Below are 22,310 nucleotides of genomic sequence, written 5' to 3'. Positions count from 1 at the left end.
CTCACAACATTCCAATCGCAGGATGGACACTAACCACAAGGCCATTTGGGTAATAATAAAAAGTAACTGCGGTGTGTGTGGGATTGTGTGTGAAAGGGACACAATACGTAGTGTGTGTGTCTGCATAACCTTTTTAGGTGAGTCCTTCTTGGCCTGCTCAGGGATGGAGGGTGGAGGCGGAGAGGACTGCTTGGCTGCCGAGTTGCTCCTCTCTCGTCCTCCGGAATGTGTGGAAGATTCCGACATGGTGCGGGAGCGGCGACCTGGAGGCTGCTGCAGACAAAACAGAGCCAGTCAGACAAACATATGCACACACACTGCCAAAGGTAACAGTGATCTGACACACACGCATGCACACACCCTACCATTTGCATTGAGGACTGTGAAGTAGTCCTGGATCTTCTTCCTGGGCCCTGTGCAAACAAGACAAGAGTTAGTGGTATCAGCATATCTCCTCAAACTATTCCAACAAGGCTGAATGCACGTAACACACACCATGTGAGCCATTTGGTCATAGAAGTCCATCTGAGGCGTGAAGGTGTTCCTCTGTGGAGAGGTGGACATGGGAGGAGGCTGTAGTTCCGGTGGACCCGTCGGCTGATAATTGTCAGAGGGCATCTTTTGTGGCTGCTGCATTTGCGGGGGCATCATCTGTTGCTGATGCTGTGGTGGCGCCATCTGCTGGTGCGGGGCTCCAGGAAACATGTCCTTTTTGTCCGGTTGGGGCTGCTGGGGTTGGTAAGGTTGTACAAAGCCAGAGCCTTGGGGAGGGAACCCTGATAAAGGGATCTGGCCAGGTGGTCCAGGGAGACTGGGGGGTACTGGGTAGAACTGGACCCCCTCGTTGGGGTGTGGCGGCTGGGAGACCATTCCGTCCTGGAGGATAGTTGGGGGAGCTAGATGGGAGGAGAAGGTTTGTGTGTTTAGTGGTGGCTGCTTATATTTGTGAATTGCTATGGGACATTGGTCATTGCATTGATTAGGAGTCAACAAGTTCTAAAACATACATGAACAAACACACACCTATCGTGTTACAAGGTGGGCTTGTTGCTCACCTGGAGGCATCAGCTGCACCCCTTGCTGAGGTGGTCCGGGCATGAGTGATGTCATCAGAGGGTTGTCAGAGGTGTGGCCAACCATGTCCAGAGGGTGGGCATATGGCTCAGGCGGGCTGGTCTGGTCTAACTCAGAATTGGGGGTGCTGCAGTCATACTGCTGAGGAGTAGCCCTGTCTGCATTGTATACAATCACTCCAGTCTATGGGGGGAAAAAATAACAGCCCAGTCAGTTACAGACACACCTACAACAACATGAATAGGCTTCTCATACACATTAATAAAACACACACCCTCATCTGTCCATCCAGCTGTCTCAGATTAATCAGCCACTCTGGCTCGTTGAAGAGCTCCTGATCTGCCTTCTCCTTCAGTTGTGGATCGAAGAATCGCATCTTCTCAGACATCTACAATTAACAGCAGATCAGACATTCAAATTCTCACACATAGTAACAATCAACACCTAAGAGATAGGTATGTGAGAGTGAGTGAGAGAGACTGCGTGTATGAATGAGTGGGTGCGCGCGCGCGTTTGTATTTGTGTGCAAGTATGAGTGAGTAAGTACATGTGTGTTGACAGTGCCCTTGTGTGCGTGTTGTGAGAGCGATTATTTGTGGGTGTGTGTGCGCGCACATGTGTGTGTCTACCTGCATCAGCTGACTGGTGAACACAGGAGAGTGGTAGGACGGCTGCATGAGCACGCTCCTGGAGATAACCTCACAGTAATGGAAGGCCTGAGCACACAGCCCGGCCTCGGCCAGGCGACACGCATAGATCAGCTTGAACACCTAGAGGGAGACGGGAGGAAGAAAGGTCAAAGGTCATGATAGCCGATTTCATCGCACAGAGGCCAGGCACATTCACTTACATTAGGAGTGAAGAGGAAATTCAGCATCTCTTGGAGGTCAGTGGAAGTTGATCAAAATGTTTATTTAATGATAAAACCAATGTGTTTCAGCCTTTCACATCAGGGTTTTACTTAAATTCGGAGAACAGGGATCAGACGGCACTACTCATAGAAATAGAATGACTAGAAAACATTTCTATGCAGCTACTGCCATGCTATACAGCAGTACTAGATGACCATTCAGTCCATTTCTGTAAGATCATAGGGGGAAAGCTTCAGGAGGTATGTATGGCGTGTGCTCAAGTTCAGATGTGTGTGTGTACTCACCTGGAAGTTGGGCAGGGAGCAGGGCTGGGAACCTAGAGACTGGGCATACTCATATGCCTCCGTCCTCTGGATCGCTTCGTTAGACGCAAACTGGAAGAACGACAGACTAGCAAGAAAGAGGTCATTAAAGCCTTTGTATGCCATATGCATGAAAGTTCATATGCCTGTGAGTTTGTTCCACAGTGTGGCAGCAAAAACAGAGGTGTGTGAGAAAACTGGACTGTCCGTGTCCAAATATCCATACCGGCATTCTAAATAATAGGCATTTTGGGTATGTGAAAAAAGATTGTTTTACATTGTGAAATGTCAAAAATCGAGTATGTGTTAAATGCCAGGATGTCATACTCATTTCAACTATTCCATCTAGTAGAATTCGCTGTGCACCATTGAGGAAGAGAATAGTCTTTCGAGCCTCAAATGTGTTTGACAACAGCTGATAATCAGCTGAGGGGACACGCTATTACCAAATTAACGAATGGCGGGAATCAACGCAATATGTAGTATGTAGTCTATTACTACAGAGTAAGCAGTTTAAGTAGTAGGCAAGACATTTCCACAATGGCCAACAAGTGAGAAAGGGACAGAGCAGCAGATGTCTAACCTGTGGTTTGAGCCGATTAGAACCATCTTGGTGCTCTTTTTGGTGAACACCCCCAAACCAACCTGGGCCATCAGGTAACAGAAGTGGGCCGCATCGGTTAGCCCCTTGGAAGCTGTAACACACGTCAATCGACTGTTGAAAAGAGCCTGCCTGACTGTACCTCAAATTCAACTCAATTTATGAATATCACAGAACTTTGTTCTGACTGTTTTCGGTCAGGATTGCAGCAGGTAGTAATATTGCATTTATTATCATAATATATAGTTTGTCATCAACATCATAACCATTAGTGATGGGTGGGGAAAAAACGATAGTTACATATTGCAATATTACTTTGACCAATATCATATAGATACTTTGACTCCAAGTATTGATTTATAAAAAGTTAGCGTTAGCTAGCGCTAGTCGGATGTACCTGCGTCAATACGCTGGTATTTTTCATCCTATAACTTGGTCTCCATCTTTACAAAAAAATTGTAGTACGCCAACATGTTTTCAGCACGTTTTATTTTCATGACTGATCAAAACTAGTTTATTATGGCTCGTCTCTGTAGCAGACATATAGTGAGCAATATGTTTGGAACATCAAATCACAAAATCAAATGGCAACAATGGAGGCTCCTCAGAAGAAGAAGGAGAGGACCATTCTACTCAGTGAATTTAAGAGAAATAAAAAGTGAAACATCAAAAAGTTATTAAATTCACTATACTACCAAAAGTATGTGGACAGCTGCTCGTCGAACATCTCATTCCAAAATCATGGAATCGGTCACTCATTTGCTGCTATAACAGCCTCCCACTGTGAAGGCTTTCCACTAGATGTTGGAACATTGCTGCGGGGACTTGCTTCAATTCAGCTACAAGTTCATTAGTGAACTAGCCCAAACTGTTGCTACGAAGTTCAGAATATCATTGTATGCTGTAGTGTTAGGATTTCCCTTCACTGGAACTAAGGGGCCTAGCCTGAACCATGAAAAAAAAACAGCCCCAGAACATTATTCCTCCTCCTTTACAGTTGGCACTATGCATTGGGCCGGTAGTGTTCTCCGAGCATCCACCAAACCCAGATTTGTCTGTCAGACTGCCAGATGAAGTGTGATTCATCCATTCAGAGAACGCATTTCCACTGCTCAAGTCCCCAATGACGGCGAGCTTTACACCACTCCAGCCGACGTTTGGCATTGCACATGGTGAACTTATGCGTGTGTGCGGCTGCTCGGCCATGGAAACCCATTGCTTGAAGCTCCCGATGAACAGTTCTGGTGCTGATGTTGCTTCCAGAGACAGTTTGCAACTCTGCTGTGAATGTTGCAACCGGAGACAGGCGATTTTTACGCGTTACGCGCTTCAGCACTCGGCGGTCCCGGTCTTTGAGCATGTCTGGCCTATCACTTCGCAGCTGAGATGTTGTTGTTCCTAGACATTTCCACCTCACAATAACAGCACTTACAGTTGACCGGAGCAGCTCTAGCAGGGCAGAAATTTGACGAACTGGCTTTTTGGAAAGGTGGTACCATGTTGAAAGTCACTTCAGTAAGGCCATTCTACTGCCAGTGTTTGTCTACGGAGATTGCATGGCTGTGTACTCGATTTTATATAATAGCCGAATCCATTAATTGGTCCACATACTTTTGTATATATTAGTGTATATTCACGTCACCAAATAACTGATTAAAAAAAACAGTTTTGCAATGAAGGTCTACAGTAGCCTCAACAGCACCCTCTATGGTAGCACCATGGTGTAGCCGGAGAACAGCGATTTTCAGTTCTCTGGGTACATTGATATCAATACAAAACCTAGGAGGCTCATGGTTCTCACCCCCTTCCATAGGTACACAGAAATTATGACGTCTTCTGGAGCATTTCACCGTTCCATCCCCATACAGTTTATTGCAACACGTAGACATTTGTTTCATGTTTAATAGGCATACGATATATTTTCATTTAGCCAACCATTTATTAGCCTGCTATGAGTGGACGCAATGTTTATAGTGCACATGAATGTTAGCAAGACTCATGAGGTAGAAGTTCTGTTCATTTGATTCAATGTATTGTTCATATTTCCTGTGTTATGTCAGAGTTCCCTGTGTCCTACAGTGCATTCGGAAAGTATTCAGAAGCTTGCACTTTTTCCAGTATTATTCTCAAATATATTAAATATTTTTTTCCCTTCAATCTACATAGAATACCCCATAACGACAGAGCAAAAACAGTTTGATTTTTTGCTAATTTAAATATATTTACATACAGTGGGGGAAAAAAGTATTTAGTCAGCCACCAATTGTGTAAGTTCACCCACTTAAAAAGATGAGGCCTGTAATTTTCATCATAGGTACACTTCAACTATGACAGACAAAATGGAAAAAATATGTTTATCTCCAGAAAATCACATTGTAGGATTTTTAATGAATTTATTTGTAAATTATGGTGGAAAATAAGTATTTGGTCACCTACAAACAAGCAAGATTTCTGCCTCTCACAGACCTGTAACAACTTCTTTAAGAGGCTCCTCTGTCCTCCACTTGTTATCCGTATAAAAAGACACCTGTCCACAACCTCAACCAGCCACACTCCAAACTCCACTATGGCCAAGACCAAAGAGCTGTCAAAGGACACCAGAAACAAAATTGTAGACTTGCACCAGGCTGGGAAGACTGAATCTGCAATAGGTAAGCAGCTTGGTTTGAAGAAATTAACTGTGGGAGCAATTATTAGGAAATGGAAGCCATACAAACCACTGATAATCTCCCTCGATCTGGGGCTCCACGCAAGATCTCACCCCGTGGGGTCAAAATGATCACAAGAACGGTGAGCAAAAATCCCAGAACCACACGGGGGGGACCTAGTGAATGACCTGCAGAGAGCTGGGACCAAAGTAACAAAGCCTACCATCAGTAACACACTACACAGCCAGGGAATCAAATCCTGCAGTACTGTTTGGCCATTACAACAATCGTAATGTTTGGAGGAAAAAGGGGGAGACTTGCAAGCTGAAGAACACCATCCCAACCGTGAAGCACGGGGGTGGCAGCATCATGTTGTGGGGAGGTGCTTTGCTGCAGGAGGGACTGGTGCACTTCACAAAATCGATGGCATCATGAGGAAAGAAAATTATGTAGATATATTGAAGCATTAAGACATCAGTCAGGAGGTTAAAGCCTGGTCGCAAATGGGTCTTCCAAATGGACGATGACCCCAAGCATACTTCCAAAGTTGTGGCAAATGGCTTAAGGACAACAAAGTCAAGGTATTGGAGTGGCCATCACATACTCTGACCACAATCCTATAGAAGATTTGTGGGCAGAACTGAAAAAGCTTGTGCGAGCAAGGAGGCCTACAATCCTGACTCAGTTACACCAGCTCTGTTAGGAGGAATGGGCCAAAATTCACCCAACTTATTGTGGGAAGCTTGTGGAAGGCTACCCGAAATGTTTGACCCAAGTTAAACAATTTAAAGGCAAAGCAACCAAATACTAATTGAGTATATGTAAACTTCTGACCCACTGGGAATGTGATGAAAGAAATAAAAGCTGAAATAAAATCACTCTCCACTATTATTCTGACATTTCACATTCTTAAAATAAAGTGGTGATCCTAACTGACCTAAAACAGGGAATTATTACTAGCATTAAATCTCAGGAATTGTGAAAAACTGAGTTCAAATGGATTTGGCTAAGGTTAATGTAAACTTCTGACTTCAATTGTGTTTTCTTAATTGATTTAACTAGGCAAGTCAGTTAAGAACACATTTTTATTTACAATGGCCTACTGGGGGAACAGTGGGTTAACTGCCTTGTTCAGGGGTAGAACGACATATTTTTACTTTTCAGCTCAGCGATTCGATTCAGCAACCTTTCATTTACTGGCCTGCCTCCCCAAAAGAAGGTAGTTTTTTTGTTTTAATACATGTGCAAAAATGTCTAAAAACCTGTTGCGCTTTGTCATTATGGGTTATTGTGTGTAGATAGATGAGGGAAAACATTTATTGAATACATTTTAGAGTAAGGCTGTAACTTGAAGCTAGGGGGCACTGAAGTCCACAAGCGAAGGAACAAGTTGAGGAGAGCCCATAGATGCAAGGAATTATACACAAGCAAAGTGGTAATGCTGTGGCTGCAATGAAAGTGAACTGTGTGTGCGGATGATCAGCAGTGTATTCATTTAGCCGATTCTGTTGCAAAACGTTTCTTTATCGGAAGCAAACGGAATGAAACGGGAAGAGATCTCCCTGAATTTGTCCAATGGAAGCTATCGTTTTAGTTGGAAAACAGTGTTTTTGCAACTGTTGGACTAATGATTACACCCTAGGTCACCTAGATGCAGGCAAGAGTGTGCAAGGCGATATTCAATGTGTCACTGTCTGTCACCTTGATTAGTCCAATGTCTCTCAAATCAAATATTATTTGTCACATGCACTAACAATAATGAGGCTATATACAGGGGGTACCGGTACAGAGTCAATGTGTGGGGGTACAGGTTAGTCGAGGAAATTTGTACAACTTCTGGGATGCCCACAAGGCCCTCCCCCGCCCTCCCTTCGAAAAATCTGATCAAGACTCCATTTTGCTCCTCCCTTCCTAAAGGCAGAAATTCAAAACAGGAAGTCCCCGTGCTAAGGACAATTCAACGCTGGTCTGACCAAATCGGAATCCACGCTTCAAGATTGTTTTGATCACACGGACTGGGATATGTTCCGGGTAGCCTCCGAGAATAACATTGACGAATACATATATACATATATGTACCCACTGTGCCTATTAAAACTCACCCTAACCAGAATCTGTGGATAGATGGCAGCAATTGTGCAAAACTGAAAGTGCGAACCATCGCATTTAAACATGGCAAGGTGACTGGGAATATGGCTGAATACAAACAGTGTAGTTATTCCCTACGTAAGGCAATCAAACGGGCAAAACATCAGTATAGAGACAAAGTGGAGTCGCAATTCACCAGCTCAGAAACAAGACGTATGTGGCAGGGTTTACAGATAATCACTGCCTACAAAAGGAAAACCAGTCACGCTGCGGACACGAACGTCTTGCTTCCGGACAAGCTAAACACCTTCTTCGCTCGCTTTGAGGGTAACACAGTGCGCCACTGACAAGGCCTGCTACCAAGGACTGTGGGCTCTCCTTTTAAATGGCCGACCTGAGTAAGCCATTTAAGCGTGTGTCATGACGTTGCCCTCTTTGGGTGTGGCAAGCCCCATCCCCCTCTCCATGCCTCCCCCTTTCCTCCTTCAACTAGGCTGCTGTGGTCAGAGAGACATCGTAAATTCCTGAGGATCTCCTCATGGACACACAGTATGGAGAGAGGAAATATTCATAGAGAACAGGGGAATTTCTTCCACCTCATAGAACTCGAGGTCGGAACAAATTTCATGTTCCGGAGAAAGTATAGAAGATCGGTGAAAAATCCAGCTACGAACTGGTCCGTTTGTTACACTTGGGGAAGCTCATGGGAGAAGGTGTGGCCACATTACCATAACGCTGTTTATATAATAGCCTCAGATATTGGACACTGTGCTATCTAACCTCCAAACAAGCTTCAATGCCATACAACACTCCTTCCGTGGCCTCCAACTGCTCTTAAACGCTAGTAAAACCAAATGCATGCTTTTCAACCGATCGCTGCCTGCACCCGCATGCCCGACTAGCATCACCACCCTGGATGGTTCCGACCTTGAATATGTGGACATCTATAAGTACCTAGGTGTCTGGCTAGACTGCAAACTCTCCTTCCAGACTCATATCAAACATCTCCAATCGAAAATCAAATCAAGAGTCGGCTTTCTATTCCACAACAAAGCCTCCTTCACTCACGCCGCCAAGCTTACCCTAGTAAAACTGACTATCCTTCCGATCCTCGACTTCGGCGATGTCATCTACAAAATGGCTTCCAACACTCTACTCAGCAAACTGGATGCAGTCTATCACAGTGCCATCCGTTTTGTCACTAAAGCACCTTATACCACCCACCACTGCGACCTGTATGCTCTGGTCGGCTGGCCCTCGTTACATATTCGTCGCCAGACCCACTGGCTCCAGGTCATCTACAAGTCCATGCTAGGTAAAGCTCCGCCTTATCTCAGTTCACTGGTCACGATGGCAACACCCATCCGTAGCACGCGCTCCAGCAGGTGTATCTCACTGATGATCCCTAAAGCCAACACCTCATTTGGCCGCCTTTCGTTCCAGTACTCTGCTGCCTGTGACTGGAACGAATTGCAAAAATCGTTGGAGACTTTTATCTCCCTCACCAACTTCAAACATCAGCTATCTGAGCAGCTAACCGATCGCTGCTGCTGTACATAGTCTATTGGTAAATAGCCCACCCATTTTCACCTACCTCATCCCCATACTGTTTTTATTTATTTACTTGCTCTTTGTGTTAATCTGCAAAATTGTAATTATTCGCCTACCTCCTCATGCCTTTTGCACACATTGTATATAGACTCCCCCCTTTGTTTTCTACTGTGTTATTGACTTGTTAATTGTTTATTCCATGTGTAACTCTGTGTTGTCTGCTCACACTGCTATGCTTTATCTTGGCCAGGTCGCAGTTGCAAATGAGAACTTGTTCTCAACTGGCCTACCTGGTTAAATAAAGGTGAAATAAATAAAAATAAATAAAATAAAAAAAGATGAGGTTGAGGTTTACATCTAATTGTTGTATAAGATGAATGAGTATGATATCGTTTACACAATTTTACAATGTCATTTTGGACTGTTTAATGAAGGAAAACTCAAAAAGGGAATTGGAGTTAACTAAATCAGAGGACCGCCCCTGAGCCCAGTTAGGGTCAGGCGTCCTGGGACAGCCCTTTTCTGCAATTCCGAATAAAACCCAACTTTGAGAAATTATCACCAGACCATGTTTTTCTCCATAAGGAGAGAACAAAGGTTGTCGACCATTGCTGAATATTTTAACCATACCACGTGGTTAAACTCTTACACTATCGATACCGACAGAATAAGAACAAGTCTTTGATATCAATTACTAGTCTGCAGCTAGGAATTCTGTATCATTGAACGCGAGGAAAGACAACCGCCGAAACATTCATCTATAACAAATGAATGAATGTCACTTTGAAATATCCCCTCTAACCAAGACAGAGAGAGAGCGAGAGAGGTCGCGATGCCGGTTTAGCCCACTAGTGCACATTCCCCTATCATTTCTTGTAACCACATTTACCTTGTTTGTTTATGCATTTCTGTGAATTACTTAGTTAGTAATAAATAAATGATTTAAGATAATTGATGTATGGATGACTCATAGTGAAGACTGGGTTCGTGCAGATAACCAACAATTTACGACGTTTGGAATGAGACTAACGTGAGGTAAAGTAAATAATGCATTAATTCGAAGACTAATTGATCAGATAAAATATCTGAAAAGTTATTTTAGGAAATGATAACTTTGTAATCTGAATATTTTTCCTTGGTGCCCCGACTTCCTAGTTAATTACAGTTACATGATTAATCAGTTGATCGCGTAATACTAATTACAGAGAATCTTTGATAAAAACTATAAGTCTTCAATTTAATGATAGTAAAGACACGACACGTGTTAACCCTCACAAGGCTGCAGGCCCAGACAGCATCCCTAGCCGCGCCCTCAGAGCATGCGCAGAACAGCTGGCTGGAGTGTTTACGGACATATTCAATCTCTCCCTATCCCAGTCTGCTGTCCCTACATGCTTCAAGATGGCTCCCATTGTTCCTGTACTCAAGAAAGCAAAGGTAACTGAACTAAATGACTATCGCCCCGTAGCACTCACTTCTGTCATCATGAAGTGCTTTGAGAGGTTAGTCAAGGATCATTTCACCTCTACCTTACACCCTATATCCACTTCAATTTGCTTACCGCCCCAATAGATCCACAGATGATGCAATCGCACTGCCCTATTCATAGGCAAGGTTGTAGCAACCTCATGATGGGTATAGGGCAAATTAGAGTATCATGTAGTAACCTAAATCTATCGTTGTTACATTAGGCTGGGTGAATGGAATAAGAATGACAGTCATCCAAATTATGCTGTAATAGAAATAAGTCCATGCTTAAAATGAATAAATAATCGCCCTCCCTAAGCTTAAAAACAGCACTGACCACCACTGAATCGCAATACATGTAGTACCATGAGGATCGCTATACATATTGTACCGGCACCTAAGTATCGTGACCATATCCTAAGGACCCTAGCAATTCCCAGCCCTAATAACCATCATAATTATCATGATGATGATGGTCATGGTTGATGACAAACTATTATATACTATGATGATAAATCTTAATCTTATATTCATGATAGGGAACATTGATGACTTTTACTTGTCAGCACACAAGCGTTCAGCAACAAACATCCTCCATACATCCTATGCATGTAATGTGATTAAGGACCAGAGTTTCTCCTGAAACTTCTGGCCCACAAATGTGTCCTTTGATGTCTCACCCAGAGTGTCTCCCATGGTGGTGATGGTACGTGTGTCCAGGTCCAAAGTGTGGGTCAGGTTGGATAGCACCATGGCCAGATGGGGGCGCCAGTCGCCCCACTTCTCATCCCCACAGCACTGCAGAGACACTTATGTAACTTTTACAGTATAGTGCTGACCCCAAATTAACTTTCTTGATCCGTTCTTCAATAAGTGCAGTTCAGTATTGAACAGCCAACTTTAATTTCACATTGCTGAAAGATCACTTTGTTATTACTTGAAAATGTTCATTAAGCCACAAGAACAATTTCATTTTAAACATTTAATGTTAAAGGTCCAATGCAGCCATTTTAATCTAATATCATATAATATCTGGGTAACAATTAAGTAACTTACTATGATTGTTTTCAATTGAAATGGTCAAAAACAAACAAAAATATAGGTTAGCAAAGAGCAATTTATTGTGCAAGAATTTTGCTAGGCTTGTGAGTGGGGAAGGGAAAACTGAAATCTAACAGAGGTTTGGAATTCTCTCTTATTGGTCTATTAACTAATTTACCACCTGGTGATGTCACCAGGCAAGCCAACACTTCATCCCACCAAAACAGAATGAACTTTCAGGCAACCTTTTCAACAAGCTATTACACTAAAAGGGCATTGTCATAATTTCCCCAATTTCACAGTATTACTCCAACCTCATAGTGTGGAAATTATATATTAAACACAAGACAATATCATTTTTGAGATTGGGCCTTTAAATGTAAATTCCTGTTTAAATTAATAACGAATTAAATAAATGTAAATACATTTGTAAAAATCCTCTGTTCTTTTTGATGAAATAAAAGAATACTCTCTCAAAATGTAATTTCTGAACAAGACAGCAGTGTGGTTCTGTTATCAAAATAGAAAATGTATCACAGGGTCATACTCACAGTGGCTGAGGCGGGCATCCTCCCAGACATCAGTTGGTACACTGTCTGCAGAGGGTCGTTGATGGGCAGACTGTTCGCAAACCTGACCACCCCAAGAAAAAAGGATCACAAGTTTAATCTTTTTCAGTCAATACATTCACCTCTTTTTTGGATAGCTAACGTCTTCTGGCCTCCTGACTAATGGCTATGGCTCCTGGCTATTTTGTGTTTTTTCTACGTTGAGCAACTTTTTTGAACATACAATGCCTTCAGAGAGTATTCCTACCCCTTGACTTATTCCACATTTTGCTGTGTTACAACCTGAATTCAAAATGGATTGAATATATTTTCTTGTCCCCCATCTACACACAATATTCCATAACGACAGAGAGAAAAAACATTTGCACATTTATTGAAAACCAAATACAGAAATAAACTAAATGACCAAAAGCTTGTGGACACCTGCTGGTCCAACATCTCATTCCAAAATCATGGGTATTAATATGGAGTTGGTCCCCCCTTTGCTGCTATAACAGCCTCCACCCTTTTGGGGATGACTTTCCACTAGATGTTGGAACATTGTTGTGGGGACCGGCTCCTATTCAGCCACAAGAGCATTAGTGAGGTCGGGCACTAGCTCGCAGTTGGTGTTCCAATTCATCCTAAAGGTGTTCGATGGGGTGGAGGTCAGGGCTCTGTGCAGGCCAGTCAAGTTCTTCCACACCGATTCCGACAAACCATTTCTGTATGGACCTCGCTTTGTGCACGGGGGCATTGTCATGCTGAAACAGGAAAGTGCCTTCCCCAAACTGATGCCACAAAGTTGGAAGCACAGAATGCCATTGTATACCGTAGAATTAAGATTTCCCTTCACTGGAACTAAGGGGCCTAGCCCGAACCATGAAAAAAAACAGCCCCAGACCATTATTACTCCTCCATCAAACTTTACAGTTGGCACTATGCATTGGGCATGTAGCATTCTCCTGCCATCTGCCAAACCCATATTCATCTGCCGGACTGCCAGATGCTGAAGCATGATTCATTACTCCCGAGAACGCGCTTCCACTGCTCCCGAGTCCAATGGCGGCGAGCTTTACACCACTCCAGCCAAAGCTTGGCATTGCATATGGCGATCTTAGGCTTTTGTGCGGCTTCTCGGCTATGGAAACCCATTTCATGAAGTTCCCAACAAACAGTTAATGTGCTGATGTTGCTTCCAGAGGTAGTTTGGAACTCGGTTGTGAATGTTGTATTCAACAAATACAAATTTGTCTGAATACATCTGTGTCGACTCTTTGGGAAAAATTTAACTTGGTAAAGCTTCTCTCGTGTCCGTGAGTTATTTACTCTAAAATATTACAATCTAACACCATAAAGGGGTTGAATATTTCAACGAGTCGCCAGCACTGGATGCTATGCTTACCCCAGACAAGGAAAATGGGGGCGTGTTGAGCCATGAGCAGCCTTTCAAAGCATTTCATAGCTACAGATGTGAGTGCTACGGGGCGATAGTCATTTAGACAGGTTACCTTTGCGTTCTTGGGCACAGGGCCTATAGTGGTCTGCTTGAAACATGTAGGTATTACAGACTGGGTCAGGAAGAGGTTGAAAATGGCAGTGAAGACACTTGCCAGCTGGTCAGCACATGCTCTGAGTAAGCTTCCTGGTAATCCGTCTGGCCCTGCAGCCTGTTTAAAAAGGTCTTATTCACATTAGCTATAGAGAGAGTGATCACACAGTTGTCCGGAACAGCTGGTGCTTTCACGCATGGTTCAGTGTTACTTGCCTCGAAGCGGGCATAGAAGGTATTTTTCTAGTCGGGTAGGCTCGCGTCACTGGGCAGCTCGTGGCTGGGATTCCCTTTGTAATCCGTGATAGTTTGTAAGCCATGACATATCCGACGAGTGTCAGAGCCGGTGTAGTAAGATGGGATCTCAGTCGTAGCGATGCTTTGCCTGTTTGATGGTTCGTCGAAGGGCGTAGCAGGATTTGTTTTAAGAGTCCAGATTAGTGTCCCGCTCCTTGAAAGCAACAGCTTTTGTTAAAAAATCAAATGAAGAGCTATTTGGTTATTTCACCAGGTAAGCTAGTTGAGAACAAGTTCTCATTCACAACTGTGACCTGGCCAAGATAAAGCAAAGCAGTGTGACACACATTTTCATTGAAAATAAGAATTTGTTCTTAACTGACTTGCCTAGTAAAATAAAGGTAAAATAAAAAATAAAATTAAACACATGGAATAAAACAAATGTATAGCCAATAACACAATAGAAAAGTCTATATACAGTGTGTGCAAATGAAATAAGATTAGGGAGGTAAGGCAATAAATAGGCAGTAGTGGCCAAATAATTACAATTTCGCAAATCAACACTGGAGTGATAGATGTGCACAAGATGAATGTGCGTGCAAGTGGAGATACTGGGTTGCAAAGGAGCAAAAAAAATAAAAAAATAAAAGTAGTTGGATGAGCTATTTACAGATGGGCTATGTACAGGTGCAATGATCTGTAAGCTGTTCTGATAGCTGATGCTTAAAGTTAGTTAGTGAGATATGAGTCTCCAGCTTCAGTGATTTTTGCAATTCATTCCAGTCATTGGCAGCAAAGAACTGGAAGGCGGCCAAAATAGGAATTGGCTTTGGGGGTGACCAGTGAAATACACTTGCTGGAGCGAGTGCTATTTGTGGGTGCTGCTATGGTGAGCTTAGATAAGGCAGGGTTTTACCGAGCAACGACTTATAGATGACCTGGAGCCAGTGGGTTTGGCGACGAATATGAAGCGAGGGCCAGCCAACAAGAGCATACAGGTCACAGTGGTGGGTAGTATATGGGGCTTTGGTGACGAAAAGGATGGCACTGTGATAGCAAACTGGATGCAGTCTGAGTGTTGGAGGCTATTTCGTAAATGACGTCGCCAAAGTCAAGGATCGGTAGGATAGTCAGTTTTACGAGGGTATGTTTGGCAGCATGAGTGAAGGATGCTTTGTTGCGAAATCGGAAACCGATTCTAGATTTAAGTTTGGATTGGAGATGTTTGATGCAAGTCTGGAAGGAGAGTTTAGTCTAACCAGACACCTAGGTATTTGTAGTTGTCCACATATTCTAAGTCAGAACCATCCAGAGTAGTGATGCTAGCCGGGCGGGCAGGTGAGTGCAGCTATCGGTTGAAGAGCATGCATTGAGTTTTACTTGGATTTAAGAGCAGTTGGAGGCCACGGAAGGAGAGTTGTAGTTTCCAAAGAAGGGCCAGAAGATTACAGAATGGTGTCGTCAGTGGAGAGGTGGATCAGAGAATCACTAGCCGTAAGAGCGACATCATTGATGTATACAGAGAAAAGAGTCGGCCCAAGAATTGAAACCTGTGGCACCCCCATCGAGACTGCCAGAGGTCCGGATAACGGGCCGTCCGATTTGACACACTGAACTCTGTCTGAGAAGTAGTTGGTGAACCAGGCGAGGCAGTCATTTGAGAAACTAAGGCTGTTGAGTCTGCCGATAAGAATACGGTGATTGACAGAGTCGAAAGCCTTGGCCAGGTCGATGAATACAGCTGCACAGTATTGTCTTTTGTCGATGGCGATTATGATATTGTTTAGGACCTTGAGCGTGGCTGAGGTGCACCCATGACAAGCTCGGAAACCAGATTGCATAACGGAGAAGGTACGGTGGGATTCGAAATGGTCAGTGATCTGTTTGTTAACTTGGCTTTCGAAGACCTTAGAAAGACAGCGTAGGATAGATATAGGTCTAACAGTTTTTGTCTAGAGTGTCTCCCCCTTTGAAGAGTGGGATGACCGCGGCAGCTTTGCAATCTTTGGGGATCTCAAACCATAAGAAAGAGGTTGAACAGGCTAGAAAGAGAGGATGCAAATTGTCTAGCCCGGCTGATTTGTAGGGGTCCAGATTTTACAGCTCTTTCAGAACATCAGCGATCTAGATTTGGGTGAAGGAGAAATGGGGAGGTTTGGGAAAGTTGCTGTGGCGGGTGCAGAGCTGCTGACTGGGGTAGGGGTAGCCAGGTGGAAAACGTGGCCAACCGTAGAATAATGCTTCCTGAAATTCTCAATAATCATAGATTCATCAGTGGTGACAGCGTTTCCTAGCCTCAGTGCAGTGGGCAGCTGGGAGAAGGTGCTCTTATTCTCCATGGACTTTACAGTGTCCCAGAACATTTGAGTTTTTGCTACAGGATGCAAATTTCTGAAGAAAAAAAAAAAGCTAGCCTTTGCTTTCCTAACTGCCTGTGTATATTGGTTCCTAACTTCCCTGAAAAGGTGCATATCGCGGAAGCTATTCGATGCTAATGCAGTAACGCCACAGGATGTTTTTGTGCTGGTCAAGGGCAGTCAGGTCTGGAGTGAACCAAGGGCTATATCTGTTCCTGGTTCTACATTTTTATTATGGGGCATGCTTATTTAAGATGGTGAGGAAAGCACTTTTAAAGAATAACCAGGCATCCTCTACTGACGGAATGAGGCCTATCTTTCCAGGATACCCGGGCCAGGTCGATTAGAAAGGCCTGCTCGCTGAAGCTCCTTGTGAATTGTGAACTAAACACGAACAAAAAGGAGGTATTTGGACATACATGGACTTTATCGAACAAAACAAACATTTATTCCTGGGAGTGCATTCTGATGAAGATCATCGAAGGTAAGTGAATATTTATAATGCTATTTCTGACTAATGTCGACCACCCAAATATGGCGGATATCTTTTTGGCTGCTTTCTTGTCTGAACGCTAGACAGATTATTGCATGGTTTGCTTTTCCCGTAAAGTTTTTTTGAAGTCTGACACAGTGGTTGCATTAAGGAGAAGTATCTCTAATTCAATGTATAACAGTTGTATTTTCATCAACATTTCTAATGAGTATTTCTGTAAATAGATGTGGCTCTCTGCACAATCACCGCATGTTTTAGAACTACTGAACGTAACGCGCCAATGTAAAATTTGATTTTTTAAATATAAATACGCACTTTATCGAACAAAACATACATGTATTGTGTAACATGAAGTCCTATGAGTGTCGTCTGATAAAGATCAAAGGTTAGTGATATATTTTCTCTCTATTTCTGCTTTTTGTGACTCCTCTTTGGCTGGAAAAATGACTGTTTTTCTGTGACTAGGTGTTGACCTAACAATCATATGGTGTGCTTTCGCTGTAAAGCCTTTTTGAAATCAGACACTGTGGTGGGAGTAACAACAAGTTTATCTTTAAAATGGTGTATAATACTTGTATGTTTGAGGAATTTTAATTATGAGATTTCTGTTTAATTTGCCGCCCTGCACTTTCACTGGCTGTTGTCAAATCGATCCCGTTAATGGGATTTCAGCCGTAATAAGTTAAACTACAACTCTACCAAAAGGACAAGACTATACCAAAAGGAGCATTGGCTACACGGCTGGAAATGGTTAAACTGAGACTATCGATCCTTACAGAATAAGAGCAAATCTTAGACAAGAATTACTAGTCCGCAGCTAGAAATGACATAAACCTGGAACGAGAATACAGACAACCGCCGAAACATCAATTCTATGAAAACATTTTTGAACGTACTTTGAAATATCCATTCTAACCACCTACAACCACGAAAGACACAAAGTAAAGGTCAGCCTATCATTGTTAGTAACCAATATCTACTGTTTGTTATGTATCACATTTAATGATAGTAAACACACGACACTGTTGCCTAGTCACTTTACTCCTACCTAAATGTACATATCTACCTCAATTACCTCATACCCGTGCACATCAACTCAGTACTCGTACCCCGTGTATACACTGCATTTGGAAAATATTCAGACCCCTTGAATTTTTTGTGAGATTACAGCCTTATTCTAAAATTGATTAACCTCTGTCAAAAGCCAGGGAAAATGCAGAGCGCCAAATTCAAATAAATTACTATAAAAATCAAACCTTCATTAAAGCACACATGCAAGATAGCAAATTAAAGCTACACTTGTGTATCCAGCCAACATGTCAGATTTCAAAAAGGCTTTTCGGCGAAAGCAAACGATGCTATTATCTGAGGATAGCACCCCCGTAAACAAAAAGAGAACCCATATTTCAACCCTGCAGGCGCGACACAAAACGCAGAAATAAAAATCTAATTCATGCCTTACCTTAGACAAGCTTCTTTTGTTGGCACTCCAATATGTCCCATAAACATCACAAATGGTCCTTTTGTTTGATTAATTCCGTCAATATATATCCAAAATGTCCATTTATTTGGCGCGTTTGATCCAGAAAAGCACCGGTTCCAACTTGTGCAACGTGACTACAAAATATCTCAAATGTTACCTGTAAACTTTGCCAAACTACTTTTGTAATCCAACTTTAGGTATTTAACGTAAATAATCGATAAAATTGAAGATGGGATGATCTGTGTTCAATACAGGAGCAAAACAAACTGTAGCTAGCTTTCTGGTCACGCACCTTTAACAGTACACTTCAAGTGACCCTCGTTCAAGATGGCCGTACTTCTTCATTACAAAAATAAATAACCTCAACCAATTTCTAAAGACTGTTGACATCCAGTGGAAGCGATAGCAACTGAAATAAGGTCCCTTAAAAATCTGGATTCCCAATGAAAACACATTGAAAAGAGTAACCTAAAAAAAAAAAAATCTGAATGGTTTGTCTCTGGGTTTCACCTGCTACATAAGTTCTGTTATACTCACAGACATGATTCAAACAGTTCTAGAAACTTCAGTGTGTTTTCTATCCAAATCTACAAATAATATGCTGGGGATGAGTAGCAGGCAGTTGAATTTGGGTATGCATTTCATCCGGACGTGAAAATACTGCCCCGTCACCAAGATGTTAAATCAATCTACACAGAAAACCCCAAAATGACAGAGCAAAAACAGGTTTTAGAATTTTTTTTGCAAAATTTGGTAAAAATAAAAAACAAATACTTTACATAAGTATTCAGATCCTTTGCTATATATGACTCAAAATTGAGCTCCGGTGCATCCTGCTTCCATTGATCATCCTTGAGATGTTTCAACAACTTGATTGGACTCCACCTTTGGTAGATTCAATTGATTGCACATGATTTGGAAAGGCACACACACCTGTCTATATAAAGAACCACAGTTGACAAATGCACGTCAGAGCCAAAACCAAGCTATGAGGTCAAAAGAATTGTCTGTAGAGCTCCTGAGATAAGATCGTGTCTTGGCTGATCTGGGCGAAGGTGATGGGAGAACCTTCCAGAAGGACAAACATCTCTGCAGCACACCACCAATCTGGCCTTTATGGTAGAGTGGCCAGATGGAAGCAGCTACTCAGTAAAAGGCACATGATAGCCCGCTTTAGTTTTCCAAAAGGCACCTAAAGGACTCTCAGACCATGAGAAAGATTCCCTGGTCTGATAAAACAGAGATGGAACTCTTTGGCCTGTATGCTAAGCGTCACGTCTGGAGGACACCTGGCACCATCCCTACAGTGAAGCATGGGTGGCAAAATCATGCCGTGGGGATGTTTTTCAGCGGCAGAGACTGGGAGACTAGTCAGCATCGAGGGAAAGATGAACGGAGCAAAGTACAGAGAGATCCTTGATGAAAACCTGCTCCAGAGCGCCCAGGACCTCAGACTGGGGGCGAAGGTTCACCTTCCAACAGAACAACAACCCTAAGCACACAGCCAAGACAACGCGGGAGTGGCTTCAGAACAAGTCTCTGAATGTCCTTGAGTGGCCCAGCAAGAACCCGGACTTGAACCCGATCGGACATCTCTGGGAAGACCTGAAAATAGCTGTGCAGCGACACTCCCCATCCAACCTGACAGAGCTCGAGAGGAACTGCAGAGAAAATGGGAGAAACTCCAAATACAGGTGTGCCAAGCTTCTCATCATACCCAAGAAGTCTTGAAGCTGTAATCACTGACAAAGGGTGCTTCAAATAAAGTACTGAGTAAAGAGTATAAATACTTATGTATATGTGATATTCTTTGGGCTCCAGAGTGGCGCAGCACTCTAAGGCACTGCATCTCAGTGCATCTCAGTCATCACTACAGACCATGGTTCGATCCCAGGCTGTATCACAACCGTCCGTGATCGGGAGTTCCATAGAGCGGCGCACAATTGGCCCAGCATCGTCAGGGTTAGGGGAAGGTTTGGTCGGGGTAGGCCGTCATTGTAAATAAGAATATGTTCTTAACCTTTATTGAACTAGACAAGTCAGTTAAAATAAATATAAATATATATACAGTACCAGTCAAAGGTTTGGACACACCTATTCATTCCAGGGTTTTTATTTATTTACTATTTTCTACATTGTATAATTATAACTATGAAATAACACATATGGAATCATGTAGTGACCAACAAAGTGTTAGTGTTAAAATATATTTTATATAGGAGATTCTTAAGAACCTAAGTGTTTGAGCTTCGAGTTGAGGACCAATCAAATTAGATTCCCTCCATCATCCCTTCATTCTCCAGACCATTTTTGAGGAAGACAAATGAAACATTTCAAATGCTGTGTTAAAAATAGTTGTATCCAAATACAAAATCACGGCACCCATTTATGACAGGGTGAATTTGAAACTTAAAATCGCAATGAAACTTTCATATAACTTAATACAAAAAAAAATAGAGGGGATAAAGGTGCTTGTGCATTTCTCACCAAAGACGGCATTAATGACACGAGGAATAAAAGACTGCTCTTCTAGTAGCCTATTTCCCACCTTAGGCTGCTGAATAACTTCTTTCATTTTCGTAAAGAGTTCGGCATTTGACTAGCTGGGATGTCCACATGCAACATGTATGCGCAGTTACAAGCATGGCCGAGTTCTACTCAAGCTAGCGGTAGCTTAAGGATCACTATCCATCCACCTTCGTAACATGGATGAAGCAAACTGAAACTGGCTAGCTTTAGAAAACCCTGAGTAGATCTAGCTAGATTCCTAGTATAACCCTCTGGTCCCAGATCTGTTGCTGTATAGCCAACTCCCATGATCGTTATCATACCATGTTTGGCAGATCTGGGACCAGGCTAGCAGCATAGATCTGTGTTTAGAATCTTCTTTTTTTGCTGAAGCCCCTGACTAAAGCCATTCGCTGTGCATCGGTTGCATGCGTTCTCTTGACTCACCTGGTCATGACGCGAGCATGTGTGCGGCTGTCCATCTTACTGGCCAGCAGCAGGGCGTGGCCCCACAGAGCTCCCTTCATGGCTGCCTCCAGGGCATCCTACACAAGCACAGGTAGTAAAAAGGATAACACATATAGCTATAGTACACGTAATTACACCACACAGTCAAAATTTCTGAATATGCATCAAGTTCCCATACAATCACATTCTGCAATTTTATCCTGCTTTCACTGCATTTTAGAGGTAATGAAAGTTCTCATACGATTCTGTTACAATGTCGCAAAGCATGTTTTTCACATTGTCTCCTAAAAAGACAAATTTCCTCCTACTCTCCCACTTAACATAAACCAGTAAATTCAAGGTAGATGGCATTCATACCTTCTTGCGACCAAATAGCAGCAGTTCCCTGAAGCGCTCCGTTTCCTTGCCTATGTTCTCGGGGACAGTCATGAAGGTGTCTGATAGGAGGGACAATGGTCCCGTCCCAGGCTCCTCCTCGGCCCGCGCCAGTGGCTCGTTGTTGAAGTCAATCAGGTTGGCCTCGTTAGGTGACTTGCCCGGCAACCACACTGAGCGATGCTCCTTCAGCAACAGATCAGCTATGTCAGTCCCAACCACGGTCTGGGAGAAAAGGGAAGATCGAGGAAGAGGGTTGTTTAGATATATGCCTACACCACAGTCATGGCCAAAATTATTGGCACCCTTGATAAAGATAAACAAAAATTACTATAAATATAGAACACTGAGCTATATTGTATGCAACAACAAATTTACATTAGAATTATTTTATACTAATACAAATTGCTCAAAGAAAATAATTTATTTGCCAAAAACCTGGTTGCCTCTGTCAGGAGGCTGAATCTTGGCCGCAAGTTGATCTTCCAGCAAGACAATTACCCCAAGTTACTGGGCTATATGGCCTAAAAATCATATCTTGATTCTGTCAAACTTATGGGTGGGTCACGATATACATCTCAATGTGGTTTTTTTCTAAATAAGCTTTGTTTAAATTTAAAAAAAAATCTAAATAAGCTTTGATGC

General features: G+C 42.8%; 1 protein-coding gene across 7 annotated transcripts in view; it reads right to left on the bottom strand.

The window, feature by feature from the left end:
• sec16a (SEC16 homolog A, endoplasmic reticulum export factor) overlaps positions 1-22,310 on the bottom strand; it is a 69,052-nt gene that overhangs the window by 8,721 nt on the left and 38,021 nt on the right. For 6 of the 7 annotated variants that reach the window (XM_024381187.2, XM_024381191.2, XM_024381193.2 and 3 more), the window contains 12 exons: positions 21,648-21,890; positions 21,270-21,367; positions 12,196-12,277; positions 11,284-11,401; positions 2,832-2,943; positions 2,231-2,336; positions 1,704-1,844; positions 1,349-1,462; positions 1,056-1,257; positions 496-896; positions 366-413; positions 130-273 (listed from right to left, as the gene is read on the bottom strand). In XM_024381187.2, coding sequence (XP_024236955.1) covers positions 130-273; positions 366-413; positions 496-896; positions 1,056-1,257; positions 1,349-1,462; positions 1,704-1,844; positions 2,231-2,336; positions 2,832-2,943; positions 11,284-11,401; positions 12,196-12,277; positions 21,270-21,367; positions 21,648-21,890 — 1,809 coding nt within the window. The remainder of the gene's footprint in view (positions 1-129; positions 274-365; positions 414-495; positions 897-1,055; positions 1,258-1,348; positions 1,463-1,703; positions 1,845-2,230; positions 2,337-2,831; positions 2,944-11,283; positions 11,402-12,195; positions 12,278-21,269; positions 21,368-21,647; positions 21,891-22,310) is intronic. The other variant, XM_024381190.2, reaches the window with a different exon arrangement.

Source organism: Oncorhynchus tshawytscha, linkage group LG20 (assembly GCF_018296145.1).
Source record: "Oncorhynchus tshawytscha isolate Ot180627B linkage group LG20, Otsh_v2.0, whole genome shotgun sequence".
Lineage (NCBI taxonomy): Eukaryota > Metazoa > Chordata > Actinopteri > Salmoniformes > Salmonidae > Oncorhynchus > Oncorhynchus tshawytscha.
Note: the sequence above shows the minus strand (reverse complement) of the source record. Positions and strands in the feature narration are given on the sequence as shown.